The sequence below is a fragment of the Solea solea genome, chromosome 12, assembly GCF_958295425.1.
Source record: "Solea solea chromosome 12, fSolSol10.1, whole genome shotgun sequence".
NCBI lineage: Eukaryota > Metazoa > Chordata > Actinopteri > Pleuronectiformes > Soleidae > Solea > Solea solea.
This window is the reverse complement of record NC_081145.1, coordinates 5,199,017-5,223,977: the sequence shown is the minus strand read 5'-3', so window position 1 is coordinate 5,223,977 and position 24,961 is coordinate 5,199,017. Positions and strand designations below refer to the sequence as shown.

General features: G+C 43.5%; 2 protein-coding genes and 1 non-coding gene across 10 annotated transcripts in view; 2 read left to right on the top strand and 1 right to left on the bottom strand.

Annotated features, from left to right (window-relative positions):
• Nucleotides 1–9: 9 nt before the first annotated feature.
• On the top strand, nt 10–1,870 carry si:dkey-30c15.13 (uncharacterized protein LOC558731 homolog). Its single transcript, XM_058646035.1, has 7 exons — nt 10–335; nt 424–585; nt 673–783; nt 863–919; nt 1,024–1,134; nt 1,255–1,401; nt 1,664–1,870. Exons 2-7 carry the CDS (start codon nt 424–426, stop codon nt 1,715–1,717), a joined length of 642 nt encoding a protein of 213 aa, XP_058502018.1. The 5' UTR covers nt 10–335; the 3' UTR covers nt 1,718–1,870.
• A 2,663-nt stretch (nt 1,871–4,533) lies between these two features.
• frmd4a (FERM domain containing 4A) overlaps nt 4,534–24,961 on the bottom strand; it is a 134,277-nt gene continuing 113,849 nt past the window's right edge. For 6 of the 8 annotated variants that reach the window (XM_058644845.1, XM_058644848.1, XM_058644844.1 and 3 more), the window contains exons 12-24: nt 21,357–21,432; nt 20,286–20,428; nt 19,005–19,146; nt 17,040–17,173; nt 16,817–16,939; nt 14,216–14,447; nt 14,054–14,110; nt 13,377–13,614; nt 13,105–13,263; nt 12,219–12,551; nt 11,553–12,130; nt 9,948–10,056; nt 4,534–7,737 (exon numbers count right to left, since the gene is read on the bottom strand). In XM_058644845.1, the coding sequence (XP_058500828.1) occupies nt 7,635–7,737; nt 9,948–10,056; nt 11,553–12,130; nt 12,219–12,551; nt 13,105–13,263; nt 13,377–13,614; nt 14,054–14,110; nt 14,216–14,447; nt 16,817–16,939; nt 17,040–17,173; nt 19,005–19,146; nt 20,286–20,428; nt 21,357–21,432 (2,427 nt within the window). In that variant the 3' untranslated portion in view covers nt 4,534–7,634. Of the gene's footprint in view, nt 7,738–9,947; nt 10,057–11,552; nt 12,131–12,218; nt 12,552–13,104; nt 13,264–13,376; nt 13,615–14,053; nt 14,111–14,215; nt 14,448–16,816; nt 16,940–17,039; nt 17,174–19,004; nt 19,147–20,285; nt 20,429–21,355; nt 21,433–24,961 lie in introns of all 8 variants that reach the window. The other 2 variants (XM_058644843.1, XM_058644840.1) reach the window with 1 other exon arrangement.
• On the top strand, nt 10,219–10,291 carry trnam-cau (transfer RNA methionine (anticodon CAU)). Its single transcript has one exon. It is a non-coding gene; the product is annotated as a tRNA-Met (tRNA).

The window sequence follows — 24,961 nt, the reverse complement described above, 5'->3', positions numbered from 1 at the left end:
TCAATCTCTGTGGATTTAAAGAGCACAGTGAACTGTTCATGAGCTTTTCCTGCCAACGTGGTGGAGGTGTAAAACCACCCCAGACCACCACAGCCTCTGCGCAGGGAGCGATGAACACGATGTGACCTCTCACACCCTTTAACTTACATTTCCTCAAGAGTGAACTTTAACCAGTCACTATCAGGGAAGTCAGGTGAACTTTGAACTCTGTGTGAGTGACAGCGGCAGTGAGAAAAGACTCTGTTTCACTTTAAATGTTTTTCTTATTCCAGCGACATGACAGTGAACTCTCTCTGTTGTTATGAGTGACGGCTTGGTGACTGGATTTAGGAAAGGTAAGTGTGGAATATGAATGATTGACTTTTTTTTTGTCAACTTTGGTTTTCTTTGCTGAAAACTCCTTTTATTTCTCTTCCACAACAGATGAGGCAGAACATGTTTCAGGAAGGACTGTACCATGTGTTTTTTAACGATTTACCTTCAGCCCGCCCACAGACTCAGATCACCAGTCACCAGGATTTGACCAGTGCCAGGATCCATCGCTGGTTCTCCACCGTGGTGAACACCAGACTGTTAATCACTGGGGTGAGACAGGTTTCCATATTAATCAGCTTTGTATCCCCAGTCTGTCTCCTTCACTCTCTTCTTCTTCTTCTTCTTCTTCTTCTTCAGGTGGTTCAACTTGTCACTGCTGTAGCCTGCATTCTAACCACGGTCACCCATGCCTGTGTGAGCTACAACTGCTCTGTCGCCATGACAACACCAGTGTGGTCAAGCCTGTTTGTGAGTCCGGTCAAATGCAGATGTTTGTCGGGCAGATGTGAATCAAAAATGAAGTGATGATTGTGTGTGTGTGTTGCAGTACGTGGTTGCTGCGTGTCTGGCAATGGAGGTGCAAAGAAGACCTAACAAATTAAAAGTAAACAATCGTATCACTTAACAACCTTCCTATGTACTTACTTTGTTAATCTGCGTTAATCTGCGTTAATCTACCTCACTTAATTTTGCATCTGTGAAAATCAGATCATGGTCCTGATGGTTCTGAACGTCTTCACTCTGCTGTTTGGATTCTCTGCTCTCCTGGCCAACAGTCTCACCTCCATACAACCTGTCGCACTCAACACTAACCAGCAGGTAACTCTGCTTTTCTTTGGTCCAGTGTGTAACAGTTAGGAAGGTTTATTGTCTGTATGCATCATGTCTCAGCATCACCTCTGTTGTCATTGCTCTTCTTCTCTTCCTGTCACTCACCAGCGCGTCGGCTCATACGTCGCTAAAGGCAGCTCTATAGCATTTAGCATACAGTGTTTCCTGTCATCGCTGTACATTCTCTTCCTGTCCTGGAGTGGCCTGCATCGCTATAGCAACGCTCACACTCAGCCCTACAGCCGCCTCGCACAGGTATGACTATATTCCCGACTTCCAAGAAACCACTAGTAACAATAACAAGAATATAAATGTGAAAGGTTTATAGAATAGAACAGAATAGAAATATTTTATTCATCCTAGAGATTGGGAAATTGTTTTATATAAAACAAATCAGATATCTGTTGTCAGTGGTTAAAGGCAAATCCATCATAGTTGCAATAAATCATAGAAAATGTACAATATTCAGTCTGGATTATCACACATTTGATTTATTCTCTCTCTCTCTTCTGTTCAGGATCCAGATGAAACCACTGGACCTTTAGTGGAACAAGTGGAGTTTAATCTGTGAAAGTCACTCACTCTTAAATACTGTATATTTTTGAATGTTCACAAACAATAGACTCAACTGTCCTTTTGTAAACTTAGTCGTTGTTGTTGATATGAACAGTTTGTACACTCCTGATTTATTATTATTTGCTTGATGTAATAAAGTTCACATGTTAAACTTCTCTTCAAGGTTGTCTTATGTAATGTTGAAATAAATGTCTCCATCTAAACCACATTAATAACATTCATTTTTTTACTACATTAATAATTATTATTTAATTTATTTCCAGTGCTTTCCTATTAACAAGGAATAAAATAATTTAAATAAAAGCACATACTTTACAAATATTTGGTCAATGCCAGTCCAATTTAAATAAAATAAATAAAAGTGCAATAACCAATGTTAATGGTATTAAAGTGAGTGCAATAATAATATAATTACTATAACATTATATAATATAAGATACAGAGTGACTCACATTATGTGACATTAAGGAGGTATCAGCTTCCCCATGTTGGACACTAGAGGGCAGCATCACACTGTGGTTCTCATGTAAAAGTCCACACACAGATCAGCTGCCTCTGCTTTATGTAAGAAAACATGATGAGAGCATGAGAGCATGAGAGCATGAGACGTGTTAAATATGAAACGTGTTCTATTCATCGCTTTGATCTGATTATTACTGAGTGTAAATAAATGTAAAAGTGTTTTCTTTATTACACTGATCCTGACTCCTGTTATTATTTAACTTAGATTAACCTGCACTGAGAACCTAATAACAGCATATAATCAACAGAGAGAGAGAGAGAGAGAGAGAGAGAGAGAGAGAGCAGAGGGTGTGGTGTGTGTTAGACTTCTGAGATGATGGAGTATTTCATTAAGAATATAAAGCAAGGTCACACACACACACACACACACACACACACACACACACACAGACTGAAATCACAGAGCAGCTAGTTTCTCACGGCATGTCGGCCTAACAGCTTCCAGCTGTTGCCTGGTTAGTGGAGCTGCTGTGGGAACACGCCGAGCACAAAGAGCAACGTGAGATTCATTAGTGCATGGACGCAGACTGAGAGCAGGATTGTCCAGGTTCCACCACCAGTGATTCTTCTGCCATCAACACCAAGTTGATATGAGTCAGCATGAGACTGTAAAATGTAAATAAAATGCAGCAAATGCATATTTAGTGAGTTATATTGTGGGCGGGGCCAGGGTGTACCTTGCTGCTCACCCTCTGTCAGCTGGCTCGGCTCCAGTGACCCACAACCCTCTTTTGGCACGGTTGAGAAGATACAATGGAAGGATGGATGTTTACGGTAGTGTCAAAACAATTTGTATTCCGAAACTGTAGGGGGAGCTGTGTAGAGAAAACCAGACACCAGGCAAAGTTCCAGTTTAAGTGGAGAGGCAGGTGAACTGGTGAATCAAAGGAAGAGTAACTTAACAATTAACGGCTCACGTGGCTGCAATAAAAAGACCAGTTTCCACAAACTAGTTAGTTTGACTTCAGTGATTGTTTTTAAAAAGCAAGACGTCGAAAACAAGCTGCATCTTCCCCCGTGGATGTGTGTGTGTGTGTGAGTGAGTGTGTGTGCGTGTGTGTGATCAAGGCTCTCCAGTGTCCTCACCAGCTGACACCAGTTATTATTCAGAAGGAACACCAGGAAGTGACGTACACACACACACACGTTCGACATTCATGACTTGAGGGGACATTGCATTGACTTACATTCATTTCCTGGAGACTTACTCTCACCTTAACCACAATTACTACTGGCCTAACCCTAACCTTACCCTAACCTTACCCTAACCTCGACCTAACCTCGACCTAACCTTGGGGATTTGCTTTTTGTCCTCACAAGGAAGACAAGTCCCCATAATGAACAGGTTTAGGTCCCCATAACATCAGTAATACCTGGACACACACACATCCGCTGTGTTAGAACTAAAAATAAGATCAGACTGATATAAAGTGTGTAGATAACATTTAATATGTAAAAGTTTTGCATAAAATGAGGTTTTAATTGACTCATTTACAGAGGTTACAGATAATGTCTGCAAATAAGTACATACTCTGATTCATTCTGTGATTTATGTCACGACACTTTTGCCATCTTTCAAATCTTAGAACACTGGTTTAATCAGACTGTGATCAGTGTTGACGTGAAAACGTGGTATGGAGTCATCTGTGGACTGTGTGGTCAGTGTGATCTGAGTGAACTTGGTCACACTTTGTGAATGAATGAATGAATGAATGAATATGTGGGGAACAGTGTCTCATTGTGCAGGTGTTCACTGTCATGTCGTGCTGCTGCTGTGTGACGATGACTCACGTTTCCTCATCATCTCTTCTATCAGTGTTTGTGGAGTTTATCTCCTCTGACTCCACAGGATTTCCTCTGTCTCTTGGCGGCTTGGATGTGATGATGAGTGAGTGAGTGAGTGAGTGAGTGAGCCTGAAGGAGAGGAAGTGGTGACTCCATGTGGAGATTCCTTTTTGATAAGTCTCACTGTGATTGCTCCTAAGAACCCGATCTGACCCACAGGGATTAAAACATGTCTTTGATTTTTTTCTTTTTTCTTTTTATAAAATAACTTCTGACAAAGACGTTATGGTTTCGGTCACATGTGTCAGACTCTCTGTCTCAGACAAAACAAGAAGCCAGGTTTATTCTAATAGTTTATCTAAAGGAGATAATCTAAATGATGGAGGTTATGGGCCGGGGTAAACTGATCCACACTCAAAGATGTGAAGTTTTTAAAAGACAGTTTTTGACACTTGTGTCGTAGTTCACAGAAGATTAAAAAAAAGAACAGACAGAGGCACAATCTTGAGAACATTCATCAATAATTTATTTTTCTTACTCTCAAGAACCACCGCGGTTTTCTCCTCTTGAAAATTTTATCATCAATTTCCAACAACACAGTTTTGAAAAATGTAAAGTTACTATACAAATTTTTAATAGAAAAAAGAATAAATTAACTGTGGAATTCTTTTTTTTTCTTTTCATTTTCTCTCTCTTAATAATCCCACATTTGTTTTTTCTACAACACCTTTTTTTTTAATGTTTTGTTACAGCTGAACAGAGGTGATAAAATGGAGTTACATGCTCTATTGTCTGGGTTAGGGAAGTGTCCTACTGCACTATTAAAACGCTTTGTTAAAAGAAGCGGGCTTTTTGCACGTCTTTGTGTTGAGTCTCGTGGTTACAGTGAACAAACGTCTGGATCCTTGTGTGACAAAGCAGTAACTGCTCATTTTTGTAGCACCTGAACGGGTCGTTACGATGTCAGAACTGAAATAAAATAACAAAATAACAATACTGAGTCATATAAAATGTTAATGTTAATGTTAAAACCCCCCCACACACACAACCGTACAGTGCCCCTGCGCACATACAGGAAATGATTGATATAACAGCTCATTTCTTTTGGAGTATTTAAAAAAAAGATGAAACATTGAAAACAGTGAGGGGGGGCGGGGGGTGGGCACACTTCATCACACTGGGTCAGAGGTCACAGATTAGCACAGGGTCAGACTAGGGGGCAGGGTGTGACACTATTGGAGGAGGAGGACGTGTTTATGTTGCTGGATCTGCATCGTGGCCATGCACGGGATTGTGTCTTCATTTTCTCAATTATCAGCTTTGACCACATACCGGGAGACGGTTAAAACTCCTATGAACATAAGTCTGGTAAAGGAAAACACCATGAGTACCACTGCTCCCATGCATCACAGCACAATAAAGGATTTATCCAGACAAACAAACAAGCCCGATTCTCTCCGGCAGGGCCGGCCCAAGCCTTTACGGGGCCCTAAACTGCATTGGATTTGGGGAGCCCCACCCCGTCCCACCACCTTCACTATTATCGATACAAGTGTAACACTATAAACTGCAGTAATTAAAGTTAAGTTATTATAGTTATTTACACCAGACCAGTGTCACTCTTGTCTTGTTTTCTAACCATAGAAAGTAAAATCACAAAAGTGTGGCGAGACTGAACTTGAATGAAACAAGTTTAAACCAGTTTAATGACTTTGGTTTTTAAAACTTAGAACAGATGTGCAAACGTGCACCAAATGAGCAAAATAAAACCAAATAACTTAAGTGCAATCTAAGTAGAGATCTAGTGTTTTTTATCCACACATACTGGGGGCCCCCCAAACATCAGCAACCCCTTAGATCTGCTTCTGCCTTGGGCCGGCTCTGCTCTCCATCATTAGATAACAAATCAGTCGTAATCTGAATTAAAACTGCCTTAAATTCTGATTTTTGTGCAACAAGGAAACATTTTCTTTTTCTGTTTTCCTGCAACATAATCACATGTCGGGGGGGGGGGGACACATGCAGAGGTCTGCCTCCTCTGTATAAAACCTGCTGTGCTTTTCTAACCCTGTTTTTTTGGAAATCTGATTGTTGTTTGGGATTTTTGTGGCGAAATATTCTCCAAACTTCTAATTATGGCTTCTCCTCGGCCCCAATACTAGGGTTTTTAATTATGAATGAATCTATATCCATTGAATGCTTGAATCTGTGGCTCTAGTTGCCTCCGCTGTCCTTTGATACGACACAAAAGTAGCTCCAGCCCTCGTACACATGATTTATGTTGTGCTTTAAGACCAAAGTGAGATTGCACCTGATGCCAAATTGTAGATGAGATGTGAAGTGTCTCGTTGTCTGTGGGGATTTGAACGGCTCTGTCGCGGTTCCAGCACAAAATACAGTACACATTTGTCACAAACAGTGTGTTAGTAGTGAGTCAGGAGGCTCCGGTCACGCTGCACACACGGACAGAGCGATGATGGAGCTCACGGGGACTCACAGATAAACGCAGCGTGGTGCCAACAACCACATACAAGCGAGGCCAAAGGCCGAGAGACAGTAACTGTAGAGATTTATCACTTAACAGGCTCAATGTCAAGTGTGAACAGCCAATCACTCTTTTACTTTCAGTGCAGAAAATGCAAAAAAAAGAAGAAGAATTTGAAAAGGAAATGTCGCAGTTATAGTGAGTGTGTGTGTGTGTGTGAACCTTCACCATGATGACAGAAATCTTACAAAGACCAATGAGAAGAAACAAAAATGAGCACGGACTTAAACCCAAAACATCCACATTCACCCTGAGATGCACTGATGAGCCTTTTTTCTTTGTTGTTTTTTTTTTCACTCCCAGCATCACAAGGCAGAGAACGTGGTGATAAACGGCCGCTTCAGTCCAAACGCGTTCATGTACTTGTGTGTTTAATAAGTTTGTTATTGCTTTAGTCCTCATCGATTAGTCTACACAGAGTCACAGACACCCGTCCCGGTGTTGTCGTTTCAGTCCACCATCACAGTCTGTCTGGCCCCGCCCACCACCACCACCACCACCTGGTGTCAGTCTTTGGTTGTGGGTTAAAACTGAAAAGAGGTTGAATGTAGTGTAATGTTCGTTAATCCAGATTATTTAGTTTGTTTAGGGAAGAAATAAAAATGGATGAAGACCAGTAAGAGTTCTGTGAGGGGCCTGTCGATAAAGCGGTGGCTCAAATCACGTCCTGATTTGGTGGCAGTGCGTTACAGTTGGTAAAGTTGCAGGAGCAAAGATGAGATAAAATGATAGGAAATCCTGGCTTTGTTGAGCTTCAGTGATGTGTTCTGTGCTCTCTCTCTCTCTCTGTTCAAACACTGAGGTGACTCTGCTCAGTCCAGTCTGTCATGTAAAAACCGGCCCTTATCAAACGCCGTGTCCCTGTGAAATGGATGAAGGACAGGATGAATGAAGGGAGGAGGAGGAGGAGGAGGAGGAGGAAGGCTCATGTCTAGTCTGCTCGGGTCGTTGGGGCGGAGCAGGATTTTGTAGGGTTTTAAGGATGAGGTTGTTGGTTGTCGATGGGTAGTAGTGAGGGACAGGGGAGAGAGGGCGATGGGACGTTTCTGGAAGGACGGTCTCAGACCAGGGTTCCAGGTTTGGCCTTGTCGTGTCCGTACCACTGCACGTCTGCCAGCTCTGCACACAGAGGGCTGCTGAGAAAACAGCTGTCACTGAAAGACCTGCAGACCAAAGACAAACCAGCATCACACTCACTTCACTCCACACAACACAGAACACAGAACACAAACACTTTCATTTTCAGAATCTTTCCAACCTTTAAGTTCAGATTTATATGTATATATTTAAAATAATATGCAAATTAAATGACGTTAGAGTGGATTTCAAGGAAACTATTCCAAATTCCAAATTATATTATACATATTATATATAAGATATATGTTATATAATCTAACATATATATTATATATATTATATAATATATATATTATTTTACAAATATGACTATAAATAAGATATTACATCATGCACAAATTTGCTCTTTACTTTGTGATTTGAGTCACGACAATTTGTCATTTTTAAAATAGTATAGAAAGCTGAGGAAACACTGATAAACTATAGCGACCCAATTAACAGTATACACATTTCTGTAACATCTACAATTATCTATAAATATTATGTTTGTTAAATGAATCACAACTTATATATACAGTGAATATATACAGAGACATAACTCGTAATTCTGCAAATGTTTTTGGTGAAAATAGGTCCGATTGACTCACTTCTGTGTTACGACACATGCTGGATGTGGTTAAAATGTTTCTATTAGTCAATCCTGCAGGGAGTGAGCCACATTTAGCAGAGCACATGCAGAGATCAGATACAGATACAGCCAGAGAAAGTACCTGACACACAAAACCTTCACCAGCAGAGCGCAGGAAACCATGAACCCTCGTCACTGTCAGACCCCACACTGCTGCAAAAACACTGCACTTAGCAGTAACTTTAGCGTTGCTTCTAAAAGCTCATGCATTTCCATCCAGAGCTGCTATCTTGTGATTTATGATGGGAGGGTGGGTTAAGTCTTCTCCAAAGGTTCTCAGTGGGTCTTGGAGCTCTCTTCACCTTGCGTGTGTATATTTATTGTCTCTTTTATTCACTATTAAACATAGCCATGAGTTCTTCTGGGCCCTGTGATGGACACCACGATCCTTCCATGTTTCAATACTGCGTTGGAAAGTTCTTTGAGTGAAACTAAACTTCTAAACCACTTTTCTCCAGGTGTGAACTATTGTCTACAGGTATCTAGACATAGTATTTGTTGATCTAGGAGCAAATCTTTACAGTTTAGTGTGAAATATTGAAATTCTACATGTCATGTGATACAACTTGTCTCATCTTCTGCCTCTCTTTGTTGTGCCACTGCATCTTAGTTTCACAGGTACACATTTACATTAAGATCTTCTCTCATTAGCACTAAGCTTGTTGTCCCAGACTCCTCCCCCTGCAGTGATCCCCACTCCCCCCCTCCTTCTCCTCTCCCTCAATAAGTTCTCAGCCCACTTCCTTGCATTTTTCAGGGTTTGGGCGGGTTTAGTTACCCTAATTTAAGCCAAATTTTGTCGTCGTTGAATAATTTACTTAACCACGACCCCAGGACGTGTCACTGCATCCGTTTGGGTGCAATAACTCGCTGCTAGCTAAAAGATATTTGCTTATTTAAATCAAGGTGATTTTTGACCAGACAGTGCATGTGTGACTAGTAAACCTTTAGCATGATTTTATGATCCATTTACTGAATAAACTGAATGTAAATTTGGTTCTGTTTTCACACTTTCACAGTACAATCTAGGTTTAGACCACTGGCAGGCCGAGACCACAGACAGTACCTCTACGCATCAGAGCTGGGCTGAGGGGGAGACTGACACACGTCCTCAGTAGGAGAGCAGTCTGCTGTGCCTCTAAACCAGGAGAGAGGACACACACACACACGCACACACACACACACACACACACACACAGACACACACACACACAGGCACAAGGAAAGACGGGTTAGTACAGACAGAGAGAGAGAGACACACACACACACACACAAAGGGAAAGATTATGTTAGGTCACAGGATATCGCTTAATAACGACGTGAAACTGAGTAGCAAGAGTGAGGAAACAAAGATTCCGTGAGTAAAACGTAAAATACAAACAGTTGAAGTGAAACTGAGAGGATTGTTTGAGTGAGAAAAATCACATTAAAGACACTTTTAATTTGTGACAAGCAGCATCGGACAGACAGACAGACAGACAGACAGACAGACAGACAGACAGTCAAAGCTCGAGGAGGCGACGGTGACGTTTGGACAATAATATCCAGCTTGTCCTGAATTATTCACATCTTTTAACACGCAGTCAAACCTCTGCTGTTAGCTCTTACCCGCTCTGCCAGTTGAGGATGTGCTGTGGGCTACAGGGAGGCGTGGGCGTGGGCGTGGCCGTGTGTTCATTGGAGGGCGTCATACTCCTCTGGCTGTGAGGGGACGCAGCTGAGAGGAGAGCTGACAGTTAGTCAAACAGGCAACCAAAGCACATGCAGTCCTGAACAAAGGAGACAGACATCAGGCCATGGGGGAGGGAGGAGGGGGGAGGGGGGAGGGCAATTGCGTAAGAGAGGAATCCCAACTATGTCTCTTACAGAGGGGCCACCGGCCTCGTTAGCGCAGTAGGCAGCGCGTCAGTCTCATAATCTGAAGGTCGTGAGTTCGAGCCTCACATGGGGCACTGTCTTTTTCCCTTAACTCAAGTCATTGACCCTTTGTTGCAGAAGCAAAGATGAACTTTGATTTAAGAAAACCCTTCATTCTTCAGTTGGATGGTTGTGCTGTGAGCAAAGTTTAAAGTACAGAATGTGGAACTCTAGAATGACTTTAATCTCAGAATTCATGCTGTGGCACTAATACTCTTCCGTAGGTCTCACAGTAAAGAAAAGAAAAAGAATATAAATGAACTGTAAATGAAATAACGGAGGTTGTAATTTTAGTCATGAGCAGAGACGTCCAAAACAAAGTCAGGGTTGTAAAGTCACAGCCTTTAGTCCAGGTCTAAAGGCTGTGACTTTACGGCTGCTGCTGCTGCTTTAATCTTAACTTACATGTCAAAAACAGCTATTATTATAACTAGGGCTGTTAAAGTTAACGCAACAAAATAATTTAAGTTCCATTTAAGTTTGTTTGCGGTGTGCGCTGACCTCTGACCTCTGTAAGAGAGATCGTAGCTGAAGATGGAGAGAGGTGAGGGATCGTTGGACGGAAGGTTTCTTTTTAAGAAGCTGAGCGACGGAACCGTCGATAAAACTTAAGAGTTAAGAGGCTTAAGAGTCACCTGACAGACACAGACAGCCATTGCAACTCCCATGCTGTAATAGTGCAGCGGACCCTTTAAGGACCATGTGTGTGTGTGTGTGTGTGTGTGTGTGTGTGTGTGTGGTTGAGCAAGAGAAGCATGAGAAGCCAGAAACCAGACACAGTTAGCATTAGTAGAGGCACTAATGTGTAGTGTTCTGTGCCAGTGGGAAAAAATAAATGCCCAGTCTCCTCCAGCTCAAGGTGCGTGTCCATGTCATGTGTTCATCATCTGCCAGTAAGAAAGTGAAGGTTTTAGCCCAAAGTAGCTTCCTTTTCTGGCCCTGGAGAGACAACCTCCCCTATGCTCCCTGAGTTCCAGAGGAAAAGTCGCAAACGCATCTCAGGATAGCCGTTGTGTTAGCAATACCAGTCGATAACAACACTATACATGAGATTTTGTGCACACAAATAGCCGAATTTCTACGATTAGAAATTCAAAAAGCAGCGATGTTTGTTAGGTTGCTCCGAGTTTCTAAGTAAAAAATCCAAGGTCGGGGCGTTGCCTCTTTAGGAACGCCTCTGTAATTTCCAACTACAAATGTAAGACAGCCTTTTGTTCCACCCCTACTTTACACACACTTTAATCTAAAGGAATATTTTCATTTGACCCATATGAGTGAAAGTTTAATGCAGCCTACCTGGTGAGCCTTTGGTGAGTGTCCCTACTCTGATGCCTCGTCCAGGTCCCAGAGTGCCTTGCTGTGACCCCGTCTCAGAGGAGGTGGACCCCGAATGTGAATGACTCCTTTCCTTCAGGCTCCCCGAGGACCTCTGGTACCAGCACCGCAGCTCCTCAGACACCGCTGCCCTCCCCCCTCCTCCACTACCGTCTCGCCCCAGTGATGGAGTCCGTACGATCTGAGAGCGCGATGGCGTGAGTCGGCCGCTCCCCTCCCCGCCCTCCTCCCCCCCCCAGGCCTCCTTGTACAGTCCCCCGGCCGTGTAGGAGCTGGATGTCTTGAACTGGGCCTTGACGCTGTAGTGTCCCTCCTGGTCGCTTTCCAAGCTGCGCACCACCACGGGGTTGGGGCTGCCCTCGACATACAGCGGGTACTCCTTGATGCGGTACTGGGATGAAGGCTGGCTCTGGCTGCTGAGGTAAACTCCATGGTGTCCCCCGCCGATGCTGCCTCCACCTGTGCTTCCACCAGAGCCGTTTTTAGCTGCCAGGTTTGGCATGGAGCCGGAGTTAGAGGAACCAAGGTGACCTGCAGACCTGGAGAGGGAACAAAAAACAATCTTTTTTTATTCCTTTAAACATAGTTGGTATAATAATGATCTCGTATCGCCACCATCCTTCTTACCTGTGTCGTTGCCTCTGCCTCTGCCTGGCTTTAGAGGGTGAATCCTCTCCCAGGGTAGAGTAGTTGGGGTTGTTGCTGGGAGGTCCCCCAGAGGGGTAGTAATGCTCTGAGCTGCTTTGGCTGGTGCAGGACGAACAGTCGTCCAGTGGGTCAGAGCCATTGGAGCTGCGTCCCGGTCCCAGGAAGAAGTCAGGACTGCCCAGTGTTCCCAGCGTGTGCTGGTGTGTTTCTGGGTCGGATGTGAGCAGCTTCCCCTGGGACTCCAGGCTGGAGCTGCGGTTCCTAAAGTGCTGAGCGAGACTGTGCAGACGTGTCGGACTGATGTCCACTGACCTGTGAGATGAAGAATTATAAACACAGACTCAACAACACAGTCTCAACAGATCTCCTTGTTACAGTTACAGAGTAATGTTGACTTAGTATTTGTTTCTCAGAAACTTGACACATTCATGCATCATTTATTCAATAATCATGGATGAGCTGATCATAGTTTATGTATTGTTACACGATAATGGTGAAAATGACTGTAAAATGATGAGTATTCTAACTGTGTCCTCTTGTTGTACTGGTTATTTCCTCTTTAAGGGAGCAAAGTCCTTGTTACACAGGTGAAGCATGATGTTTTTGAAATGGCTGGTGTAATCAGTATTTTTGAAAGGTATCATACACAAAATAACAGTATTCAGGCATCACTAAATGTATACATAATAGGTAAATGCAGATCAGAGAGACAGATCAAAAGTGTTTGTTGTTATTAATCTGTTACAGCTCTCTATAAATGCAAGAAACATCTGTCAGGCTGTTATTTGCAAAACTGTCTAACAGTTTGCTCCACAAGCTCTAATTTTAAGCTTAAATAATAACAATTACAGACATAGAGACTGACCTGGTAGAATGTACATAGTGTGGTGTCCTGGACCTGAGGTCCGGGGTGGAGGGCATGCTGGACTGAGAGTTCCAGTGAGGGAGGCTCCTGATGGGGCTGCTCTGCAGAGAGTTACTGCCTCCTGCTTCTGCACTGCCAGAGCTTGGGAACCGCCTGTGACTGAAGAGAAGAGTGAGGGGGTGAAACAGAGCAGCAACAACAATCCAAACGCAGCCTCCTGAACATAATGTGCCGTGGCTTTATTCTGAAAGGACGGTGAAAGTGCTCACTACCTGGAGTGAGAGGAGCGTTTCTTGACTTTTTCATAGGGCTCGTCCAGTGACGACTCGCTCCACATCTTGGGTTTGATGGGCGATTTGTCGTAGTCGGAGCGCGTGTAGTGCAGGTGTCGCAGGCCGTCCAGGGACTGCGGCGGAGGGGGCCGACTGTGAGATGGGGGCCGAGGAGGCAGGCCCTTGTGAGGTGATGCTACTGGGGAGAACGTGGGCGTTCCTGTGACTTGAGGGTCATCTGAAACAAACAGAGAGCCAGGATATGAGATATTGGATACAGGGATATCCATCTTATAAAGGAGAGAAGATGGAGAAAATTCAATTTATGTAATTGAATTGTCCTGAGATATAGTGGAAAATCCGGGGATAGATAGATGGATGTATGTACTTTATTGATCCTTAAAAACTGGGACATGTTTGTGTTACAGCAGCATGGTTTCTGTCACTAATAGATAAAAGCAAGCGATTTAGAAATAAAATATAAAATGTTAGAGAAAACAGACAGCTACACCAAAACATAAAAGATATTATAATTAAGTGTATTTCAAGTTTAACAGATAAACAAACCAAACACAACAATGAGTCACGCAAATTAGCCATTTTGGGCAAAGTTCTAAATGATTATTATATTATTATATATTTTATTATATATAAATGTGATGAATGGAGACACACACCATCGTCCAGAACCAGCGCGTCAGACAGGGAGCTGTCTTCAGAACCAATATTGGCTTCTGTGGAACAAAGATGATGATGTCAGAGATTGTACAAAGTACACATAGATAATAAGAGCTCTCAAAATGTGACTTCCATGCACTGAATAAGAGTTTTATTAACACCTTCTATGATAAGCGATGCTCTCTGCGTAGGCTTCTTGCCAGAGCGGACCCGATGCTCGTTGATGGAGTTCTCAATTTCCTGCAGCTTCTTCAGTGCGTTGAGATAAGACGTTTTCCTCTGCTTCTTCAGCTTCTTGCTGCTGACGTGAGGATCACTGGCCAGACGGCGGGCCGCCTCTGTAATCTGGGACTGAATGGCAAACTCCCGCTCCAACCTCTCCAGCTCCTCTTCCTGGGATAAACACAGACACACGCACACACACACACACACACACACACAGCTGAGTAACACAAACATGCACAAAAATACTGGATTCGCTCACAGATTTAGCAACAGAAACCTGACACAGGAATCCAAGAACAACAAAGCTTAGCTTGCCGACACGTATTCAGACTGTAACTCTCCCATGCAATGTACTGGGTCGGACTCTGCCAGTGAAAACACACTGAGGAAATCATTTATCTGCGCTGCAGCCCCAGCATTTTCTCACCGTTGCATGTTCTCTATTGAGACACTCAGTCCCCCCCAATAAAAACACCTCTCCATCAATCCATCCTCTCCTCCTCTACACTTCTCCTGGGAAATTGTGGAGCAGAGGCCGGAGAGAGTTAACCAAGGAAAATACACTTCATCATTCCGCAAATGTATTGCTTACTGCAAATGAGTGTACAACCATAGGTTTATGTACAGACCATAATAAACAGCACAGAGTCTTGTGAATGTGATTATGAGGAAACACACTCGAGGCAGTCCTGTGACAAACATGAACACATTGTACAGTGAGCGTGTAATGTGTGCTCTATCTATCAAACGATGGAACACACAATCATGTTAGTGAGGACGCTCATAGATGTAATGACAATAAATGCCTTATCTTAAACCTCAACTTACACTTAATTCAAACTCCAACACTAAAACCAAGCCTTAACCCTTAAAAAGGCCCTCTAATGCAGTGGCTCCCAGCCATTTTCCTTGAAGCCCCCCCTTGCTTGTGTCCAGGACAATCCAGGCCCCCCTGACCTGTTGCTATTCTCACAGTGTATATAGTGATAAAAACTGTACTTAAATCAACCATCGCCTTGTTTTCTTTTTTTGATACCGGTGAGTCTTTGGTACTTTCACGTTTCTCACAGAACAGGAACGTGATCAGGTATTGGTGATTAATAAATTGAAAGGTGGACCATTTGGGTGATACTGACTTCTAATTATCCAGTAGAGTGTCTGAATGGGATGCACAAATATAATTATATTAACCTCACAAACTCCCCCCATGTGATCTCTGGCACCCGCCTAAGGGGGGGGCTTGGACCTCAGGTTGGGAACCATGGCTCTAATGTGTGACAGAACAAATTGACTTCACGTTCACAAAATGTCTCCCCCATTGTGAGACTAATAAAGGATTACTTTATCTTCCTTTCTGTGGTTTGTAGGTTTTCTGGTCTTCACTAAGATGCAAGTACAAGTACACACTCATAGTCAGGAATGCATTCCCTAGTCCCTTACCCTAACCTTAACCATCATAACTGCTTAATCCTTTTAACCCTTAACCTAAACCCAACTCTAAATCTAACCCTAAAACCAGCTCTTAACCCTCAAAAAGCCATTTTAAGGGATTTACAGTACATGAGGACCAGTGGTGTAAGTTTTTGGTCCTCACAAAGATACCATCACAAGAACACACACGCACCATTTTTGTCTCCTAAGAAAGTGAGAGTAATAATGTCTTCAGCTGGGTCAACATCTTATTGGAATCCCTTTCACTCACAGTGTCTCTCGCTTTTCTTTTCACACTCCTGCCAGAGCAGCTTCCATGTGTGTGTGTGTGAGTTTAAGCTGTTCAGGATAAATTATAAAATAAGAAACATCTTTTCTGCTTACACGGCTCTTGTGTGATATTGTGTCGGATTCTTTTCAAGGCATATGAAAACCTCAGCAACACGTACGCCCAGACATAAGTGCCTGCACGCACACACACACACACACACACACACACAGAACAGAACACAATCCTACTATCACCACTTCCTATGGCGAGAATGCTGCCAGGCTATTTTTAGAAGTTCTACTGTTCTCAGCCATGGCAGAAAAAAGGAACAAGTGACGTTCGGTGTTGCATGTCTCAGTCTGTAGCTCACAGTTTACTTTACTTAGAGAACAGATGAGTTAATTAATTAACCATCAATCCTTTTTTAAGTATGAGCTTTTAAATGAAATGAATTCTGAACAACCCTTGAGCTGCACTGAGCTTTCAGTGATCAATAATGTCCATCCGCAATGCATTAAAGGTCCAGTGTGTAACATTGAGGAGGTTTTATTGGCACTAATTGAATTTACTACACATAAGAGTGTTTGCATAAATGATACAATTTAGAATGAAAATGAGGTTTGAATATGTTGTTCAAAAGGTTTGGTTCGTTTCACTAAAGTGCGAAAGTGTGAAAGCAAACCCGGACCGGCTGAATGTTACAACCCCCAATTGAACCTGACCCACTTGAGACAGTTAGGTGTGAAAACGACCTGTAAAAGGCACATGTAGCAGTGTGGGTGAATAGACGCTGAGGTTAAGTGTGATTACGAAAACGGAGAGCTTGCAGCTTTACCTCTCCCTTAGGAAGAATTTTCTGCTCGTCCAGTTTAAAGGCAGTACCAATCTTTCGCCTCACTGTCGGTGGCTCCTCTCCTGGATCCAGAGGATATTCTTTAGGAAGCTTTCCTGTCAGCTCCTGGAAAATTAGACGAGAGAGGAGGCAGTTAGAGACGAGGAGGTAGAAAGTATTGTGGTTTCCAAAGTATTTGCAACAGTATCTCAGTGTTTTGTCATACAGCTTCTCTGATGCAGATGCTCTTTAGTTCTTCTAGTCGCTGTTTTAGCGTTTCCTCTAGAGCTTCCTGCCGGGCCCTCAGCGCTGCCAGCATGTCTTTCTTGGCCGTCTGTGAGCTGTCTGATTCCTGAGAGCCTGCAGGGTACACACAGCATAGGATGTGAGGGAAGGACTCAGTTTGGTGTTGTGGGGACTGTGTGGGGGGAATCTTGCATGCACCTGCTCGCCTCGCAGGAGGATGTTTACGAGGAAGTGAACGGGACGTTTCGATAAGGAAACTAGAGTGTTTAAAGGAAGGGGCAGTTTGGGACAAAGTCTGTGACGCACACAGTATGCACACAAGCCTCTGAGATGGTGCCAGCCTTGTTTGCGACAAGCTTCACTGAAAACAACCCAAACACCAGCCACTCACCCGCCCACAAGCTCTGTTTTTCTGGGTTGCTCTCGCTGTGACCCTGTGTGGTTCACCGCGAGGACAAACGGAGCTGCAAAACAAACTAATGCTCAAACTCTCCATTGTTTCTATGCATAAATGTGACACTATGGCTGCCCTGTGCTGCTGGGCAAAGCAGTAGATCGTGAAATCAACACACTGATGCAGCACTAATGAGACAAGTGATGGGACTCAGTCAGATAAGACAGAGACACACTGTATGATAAGAGGTGGGGGTTTGAGTAAAGACGACCAGAGAGAAGAGAAATGGGGGTTTAAGAGACGAGGAGCGGATAGTTGAGGAGATAAAGTGGGATTGGTTTGGGAGGCAGAGATTAATGAATCTATACCGACTGAGTAAAGAGAAGTAACGGAGGAAACAGATGCAATCAGATAAAAATGAGAAGAGCATGCAGGTCATTACTACTGACACACAAGTGTTGTTCAAGTAATAGATTCCCTGAGGCAGAGGTCTTTAACTCGTGATCCGTCGGTCATATGTTATTTCTGCCTTCTTAGTTTTATTTTGCATCAGAAATGTTTGTTTATTGTGAACTTTATATCATTCTTTTACACTTTTATGATGAAATCACGTTAAATATCGTCATAAATGTCATTATTTTTACGTTATAGACAATTATTTACTAGCCTATGGGCATTTTATCCTACCATTTTAATCTAATTATTTTAAAATAGTACTTTAAAATGCTGCTATTATGTAGGAATATGCAGTGACAAGCTTTATGATTTTTCAGCTTCTTAAATGTGAATATTTTCAGGTTTCTTTGCTCCACGTAACAAAGAAATCATTTAAAGTGAATCATTTTCATTTGTGGAGTTTCATTTCCAGGTTTGGCAAACACTAATTCCACAACATTGTCTGACCAAACAATCCATTCATCAAGTATATAATTGACAGATTAATCGATTATGAAAATAATTGTGTTAAACTTTAAATAGCTGACTCACAGCCACATCCAGACCCACATTCTAGCCTCTTCATTTTATGCTCATGATGCTGTTTGTGCGAGTGCGAGTCATTTCACAAGTGAAATAAGCTGAAATAGGCTTTCAACATGTGGCTGCTGTGATTCAAACAGGCGTTTTCCTGTACTCTCATTTTAGCTCATGTATAAATCTGTCTGTCACACTCCTGACTCATACAGCACTGATAAGCATTGTTTTTAAAGGCTGTGGCAGACTTTCAGTCCCTCACTCACTAAATTTAGCAGGGCCAGGGTCCTCTGGTGGATGAGTCTGTGTGACATGGAGGGAGGGAGTGGTGCTCTATACATACAGAAAGACAGTATGTGTGTGTGGGTGTACGGTCAGTATGTCTTTCCCAGAAGCAGCTGTTTCTGTCCGTCCACTTGTCAGCGAGGCTCCTGCTCATCACGACACATGTCAGCTCACTCAACACACTCGCACATGGCAGGTTTATCTCTCCCGGTTTGTTCTTACGTCAATCCTCATCAACACACACACATATCATCATCTCCCCTCACTCATCACACATATCCATTAAACACTGACCTGAGGACAGCAGACTGCCACTGCTCCCGCTGATAATTTTGCCCTTGCTGCCCATGTTGGCTAGTTTGGAGGTCTTCAGCGTTCCCGTTTCCGTCAGGTCGATCGCAATCTCGCTCAAACTCCTCGCAGCATGGATTTTTGACTGAAGAGACAAGAAGACAAGACATTTGTAAGGTTTTTGTTGGGGTGGTGAACCCTGATGGGGATTGTGTTTCTGCCACAGGATGTGTAAGCTGGACGGTGACAGCTGTGTCTGCTGCGTAAATAACGCGGCGATATGTCAGAGCACACGGTAAACAAAGGCAACAATGGACGACATTCAAAATGAACATGTTTGTAATGCACTGGATATTTAAATCTGCAGAGTGTAACGTCTGGTGATATTTGTTACCGGTGAAAACGTGATTCGATTGCTGCATCCTTCATTTGAAAGCTAGCTCTGTCTAGCAATACTATCAGACCTGACTGAGGGAGCATTTGTGTGTACACAGCAGCAGCACAGGGAGCAAGAGGCATTTATCATGTCAAACTGCTGCACAACCAGATTTTCTGAGCACTAGACTTCATGTTTAGATGTTGCTGTTGCCTGTGTCTGTCTGTCTTTACATACAACAAACCACTTCCTGTGTGAAAGACGGTGGTGCAATGTACAGATTGGTTATTTTGGTACTTTGGCTTCACTAAATGCAAATAAATTAGGGCTGAACGATTTTGAATAAATATCTAATTGCAATATGATTGGCGATATCAGAGGGAGTGGTCATTTTGACATCATTATTGTCATTTTCATTCAAAAAAACACATTTAAAAGGATTAATGTGTGATATTTGTGTACGATTTACGATGTGTAATAATAATTCATCTAAAATGATATTTTGACACACATTGCGATGCCGATAAAATTACGATAAACTGTTCAGCTAAAATAAATGCTCCTGCTGCGCTAGGGGCTAGCTTAACGCGATGACGACAGAGAAGTGACATCGAGCTGCTTCTGTAGACATCCAACATGGCCACCACGTCTGTCCAATTGCGTACAGAGGCATCGACACCTGTGACGTGAAAGTGGGCGGTGACTACAGTCTGCAGTCTGGTGTTAGCCGGGCTAGCTAACGCCGTACACAGAACCAAACTGTACCGCTTGTGGGAAACGTGGCTCCGGATCCTCTTGTTGACTCCAGATACAGAACTTGCCGTATGGCTCGCACATGTCTAATCATGTTTGTGGTGTGTGGTGTGTGGTGTGGGGATTGGAGTGGGTACACTGGGAGAGCGACTGACCTTGCTCTGCTTGCGGTCCAGGTAGAACTGGTGTTGGCTGATGGCCATGGCCCAGATGGACTTGATGAGGGCGGGACAGGCGTACCAGGTGTGCACAGCAATGCCACTGTGACCAAACGTCCTTCTCGTCACCGACGCCCTACAGTAGGAGCGGACACAAGGCCTCCTTATATACACTGAATATAAAAGATAGCTCACATTTGCATCAGTGATAACAGCTACGCTAATTCACTGCTACACCACAACTGACAAAATCACTGCTGCTGAAGCTGCTTTTAATGAGGAGGAAAAACAACCTCGGAATTCTCGGAGAGCAAACGCCACTTACTTTTTACAAAGCCACACACGTTGCTCCCCATTGTTTACTCATCCTTATTTAAACACACATCTGTAGCCCAGCAACAGAACCAGCTCACCCAAAATGACAGCTTCCCTTAAAGAAAACACCACTGCTCGCTGTTTCACCCCGTGTGTCTCTGTCGTTCCCTCCCTCCCTCCCTCCATCCATCCCTCCGTCTCTCTGTAGAATAACACTCTGCATATATAGCCATGTTAAATAAACATGAGAGGTCACTTCCTCTGCAAAACAGCTATCAGCTCCCTCTAGCAAGGGTCTGACCTGTGTGTGTGTGTGTGTGAGACAGAGAGAGAGTGTGGCTTTACGAGTGTGTTAATAATCAGTCTATCAATCTATGTCAGGCTCCACTGGGACATCCCCAATATCTTGCTCTATTGCCAAGACAAATTCTACAACCATTACGGAATTAGATTCAAATCTCTCCTTTCCTGCGCTGGACTGTGCGTAGCTTCAATCTTGACACTTCCACATATGGCACAGTGGTAATGTACAGTACATTCTCCTGGAAAACATCCATAACTGTAGGAAAATTGTATCATTTCCAAAATAATCTAATAGCAGTGACATTCAATCAATAAAGAAGGACCCATATGAGATGATAATCCTCAAAGCTGTGAAGATTCCTCATTTTTAAATCGATAAAAACACGGAGACTCAATACATCACACTTTAGCAAGTTGACAAGTTGCTTGAATTTGTGATATAAATTTACCTCCTGGGGTCGTGAACTTCCACTGAAAACTTCTTCTCTCTGAAATACAGGTTCTCCAACTGACGCCATTGAAACACCTGAGGATCAGGAGAAACACACGCTCTTCAGGCCTGCTTACTCAAAAAACATGCTTCACATTAAATCCACGCAGCGTTCAGCCAAATCATCCTCTCTCTTCCTTCGATGTTCCAATTTGTTACCCAAAAAAAAAAAAATGGATAAGAATGGGAAAAAAACAAAACCCAATGAAGAGGAGGAGTTAGGAACAGAGAGGGAGGACCTCGTCTGGAGCTCAGTGATCAGGTCCAGACCACGCAGCGTTGTCCACAGTGGATCCCTGCGCTAGATGACCTCACTCTGGAGAAAGACAGCGTGAGAGGGAGGAGGCTTTCTTCCCTCTGCTCTGCTTTTTTTTCTTCTCTCTCGCTCTCTCTCTCACTCTCTTTTCCGTCTCCTTTACGAACCATCAGTTTCTCTTTAAATGAAGCCAACGCCAGCTGGATGAGAAAGTTTCCCCCAGGACGTAGTCTGAGACATGTGCGGATCTTAAATCCTCCCAGACGCAGGGGAACAGAAATTTTCTAGATGGTGGGTGTTCACCATCTGTAGGCATGTGTGTGTGTGTGTGTTGGTGAGTGTGTGTAAAGTTAAGTTTCCTCCGCTCCTGGAGCTCTTGCGCTATGAGCTTTCAGTGGGGAGGGGGCGTTAACGCCTTCCCTGCTCCTGACCCCTCCTTTCTCCCTCAGGGACGGCGCTTCCTGCTCTGGGCCTTGCGGTGTCTGTGTGTGTGTGTGTGTGTGTGTGTGAGTGTTTGTGTGTGTAACAAGGGGTCAGGGGAGGAGTGATGAAGGGGGTAAGAAACTTTATGTGGCCCAGTAATTGAAGTGCCTCAGCTTTGTACACACACACACACACACGTTTGTTCCTCTGCGTCTGTTTCTTGTTAGAGAAAAGCTAGTGTGGGCTCATTCAGAGCACAAAGAAACCTGCATCCATCAGCTGGAGCGGGCAATCACACAAACCTCTGACGGCCCTGGAGCGGCAACATAAAGTGAGCAAAGTAAAAAACCAAGCTGTGAGAAACGACAAACAGGAGAAAATAAAAAAAAAGTCCAAGACAGGAAAAGGGAGGAAAAGAAAGAGGAGAAAGGGAGCTAAGGGAGGAAGAGGTCACAGCCCAGGAATTTGAACAGCCTGGGAAAACAATGGACAGATGTATGACAGAGAGGAAGAAGAAGGAGGAGGAGGAGGATGGAGACGTGATGAAAAAAATTATGTCAACGCAGACTAATGTATGTATGTTATTTAAGTGACGTATATGTCGCACATGAGCATGAAAGAAGCTCGCTGAGGCTCTTATCAGAGTTCTTACCGCACATTTTCAATGTAGTGTGAATTGCTAATGTTGCATGGTGCTAAATATAGCACGCCGAGCAGATAGTGATCATGTGTGTGTGTGTGTGTGTGTGTGTGTGTTTGTGTTTGTGTTGGATACATGTGGGCCAGGGCTGCAGAGATAGGACAGGTGTTTGTAACGGTGTTCAGGCACGAGACCGCTGCAGCTGCCCGTAATTTACTAAGTGCACTTTGATGCTTGTCGTGATAAGCTCTACATGTAACATGTGTGCAAACAGCGCTAAGATACAGTCACAGGACGTTCAACAAAAAAAAACAGAGTCACTTTGTTTCAAATGATATATATATATATATATATATATGTGTGTATATATATATATATATATATATATATGTATATCATTTTTGTGTGTGTTTCTACACCATTTCCAAAAACTGCTCTATTCACAGAAGCCTATTGTGATAATAGAAACCTTTGTAATCTGTGCGACGACTTTGTGAATAACTTTAATATCTGATGAAAACACGCTGACAGCTTCTTTCGTGTCAAAGTAGCCGGGGCACTTGGAGGGCTGTGCGTGTTCCTGTGCGTGTTCCTGTGCGTGTTCATGTGCGTGTTCCTGTGCGCGTTCATGTGCGTGTTCCTGTGCGTGTTCATGTGCGTGTTCCTGTGCGTGTGCTGTAAATCTTCTTTCTTCTGACCGTAAATAACTTGCACAAATGGCCACAAACGCACACAAGAACAGGAAATGACTGGTCATTGTTCGACACAACTGTGCGCTCATATGCTCAGACCCACGTCTGAGTCTTAATAATGTCTGCGTCCCCTCATGCAGATAAAAAAAAGGTCAGATCTAATTGAGTGTAAAGGCCTTTGTCCTGCTTGGTGCACTCCCTAAGGATTGTGGGAAGAATAGAAAGGCCAAAATAACTAAGGGTAGGTTGTATTCATTTTTAGAAAAGTGGGCTCCTAAAAAACTATTGTTTCACACATAGGTGGGGTCCTGCCGTGCAATAATTTATCCACTAGTTGTCATGGCGACAGGCATTTCCTGTCGTCTGTCTGTCCTGTTGTTTGTGTTTTGGTTGTAGCATTAATGGAAAAATGAGTAAGAACAGACAGTGTAGCTGCCAATCTGCGGAAAATACAACACAGACAAAAGCTGACTAAAGTGAGTGTGTTCTCTAAATCCACTCCTGACATTTTTTGGATTATACGCATGTGAGATGATGATCATTTATGCCACAGTTTTCTTCTTCTTCTCGTGGCTTGGTCCCGGTGTTGACAGAAGCTTCTCCATTTCAGCCTTAAGTCAGACAGTTAGGTAAGTCAGTCAACACGCGGACCCTATAATCTGTGTCTAAATGAGTCAGAACGCACCGCCGAGGCTGCTCTGTGTGTCTGAGTGTGGCCTGCGGTGAGTCGAGTGGGGAAAGTGCTTTAACGTCCCCCGAATAAAACCATGTGAAGGCTGCGGTAGGTGGTTTGCATTTATAAACAACAGGAACTCCCCTCATAAAGACGCTAATTGAACACAACTGTCGAGAGTACACACACAGCGATTATTACACGGAGCAGCGTGAAATCACCAAGTCACTTATTAATGAATAAAAACAATGGCTCTGAAACAGACTAATTGGCCCAATATGTCTCATAATTAGTGTTCGCCCCGTGTCTCACTGAGTCACGACGCTGACAACTTTATCAGTGAGAACCTTGTGTTTACACTCTGACTCAGTGGTTACTGGTAGTAGACGGGCTGATCGACTAATCCCCCCACAATCAAATGCTCTTCCTCCCGTCTGCAGGAACGGGGATGAGACTCATTACTGAGATAACATGGAAAAGTCCTACTTCCTGTGGAACACTAAACAGCAGCAACTGTCTTTTTGTCTGGAGGGGAAAGACGTGGATTCAGTGTGGGTTTTCGTCAAAAGACATGCAGCACACAAATGTCCTTTGGGTCAAGCTCCTTAGACTATAATCTCAGTTTAGTCTAAGCCTTTTTGTGAGTGTGTGAGTGTGTGTGTGTGTGTGTGTGTGTGTTTTGGGGCCAAAAAGTAAGAGTGAGGTGAAGGTTGGAGTAAGTCTCCACTAGTATGAGAAGGAGCAGAGAAGGAGAGAAGAAGAAAGTGAGAGGGGGTCAGTCCTGAAGCTTAATGAACCAATGACTCACACTGACTGTTGCTATGGCAGCTGAACCCTTGATAAGTCACTTGTGTGGGAAATACAGTGAACTTTTCCTCCCT

Bases quoted from the DNA above. Each gene is read 5' to 3' on its own strand.
- si:dkey-30c15.13 (XM_058646035.1), top strand. From the start codon at position 424: ATGAGGCAGAACATGTTTCAGGAAGGACTGTACCATGTGTTTTTTAAC. The intron at 920-1,023 runs GTAAACAATCGT...TGTGAAAATCAG, and splicing joins GAAGACCTAACAAATTAAAA to ATCATGGTCCTGATGGTTCT. The intron at 1,402-1,663 runs GTATGACTATAT...TCTTCTGTTCAG, and splicing joins CCTACAGCCGCCTCGCACAG to GATCCAGATGAAACCACTGG.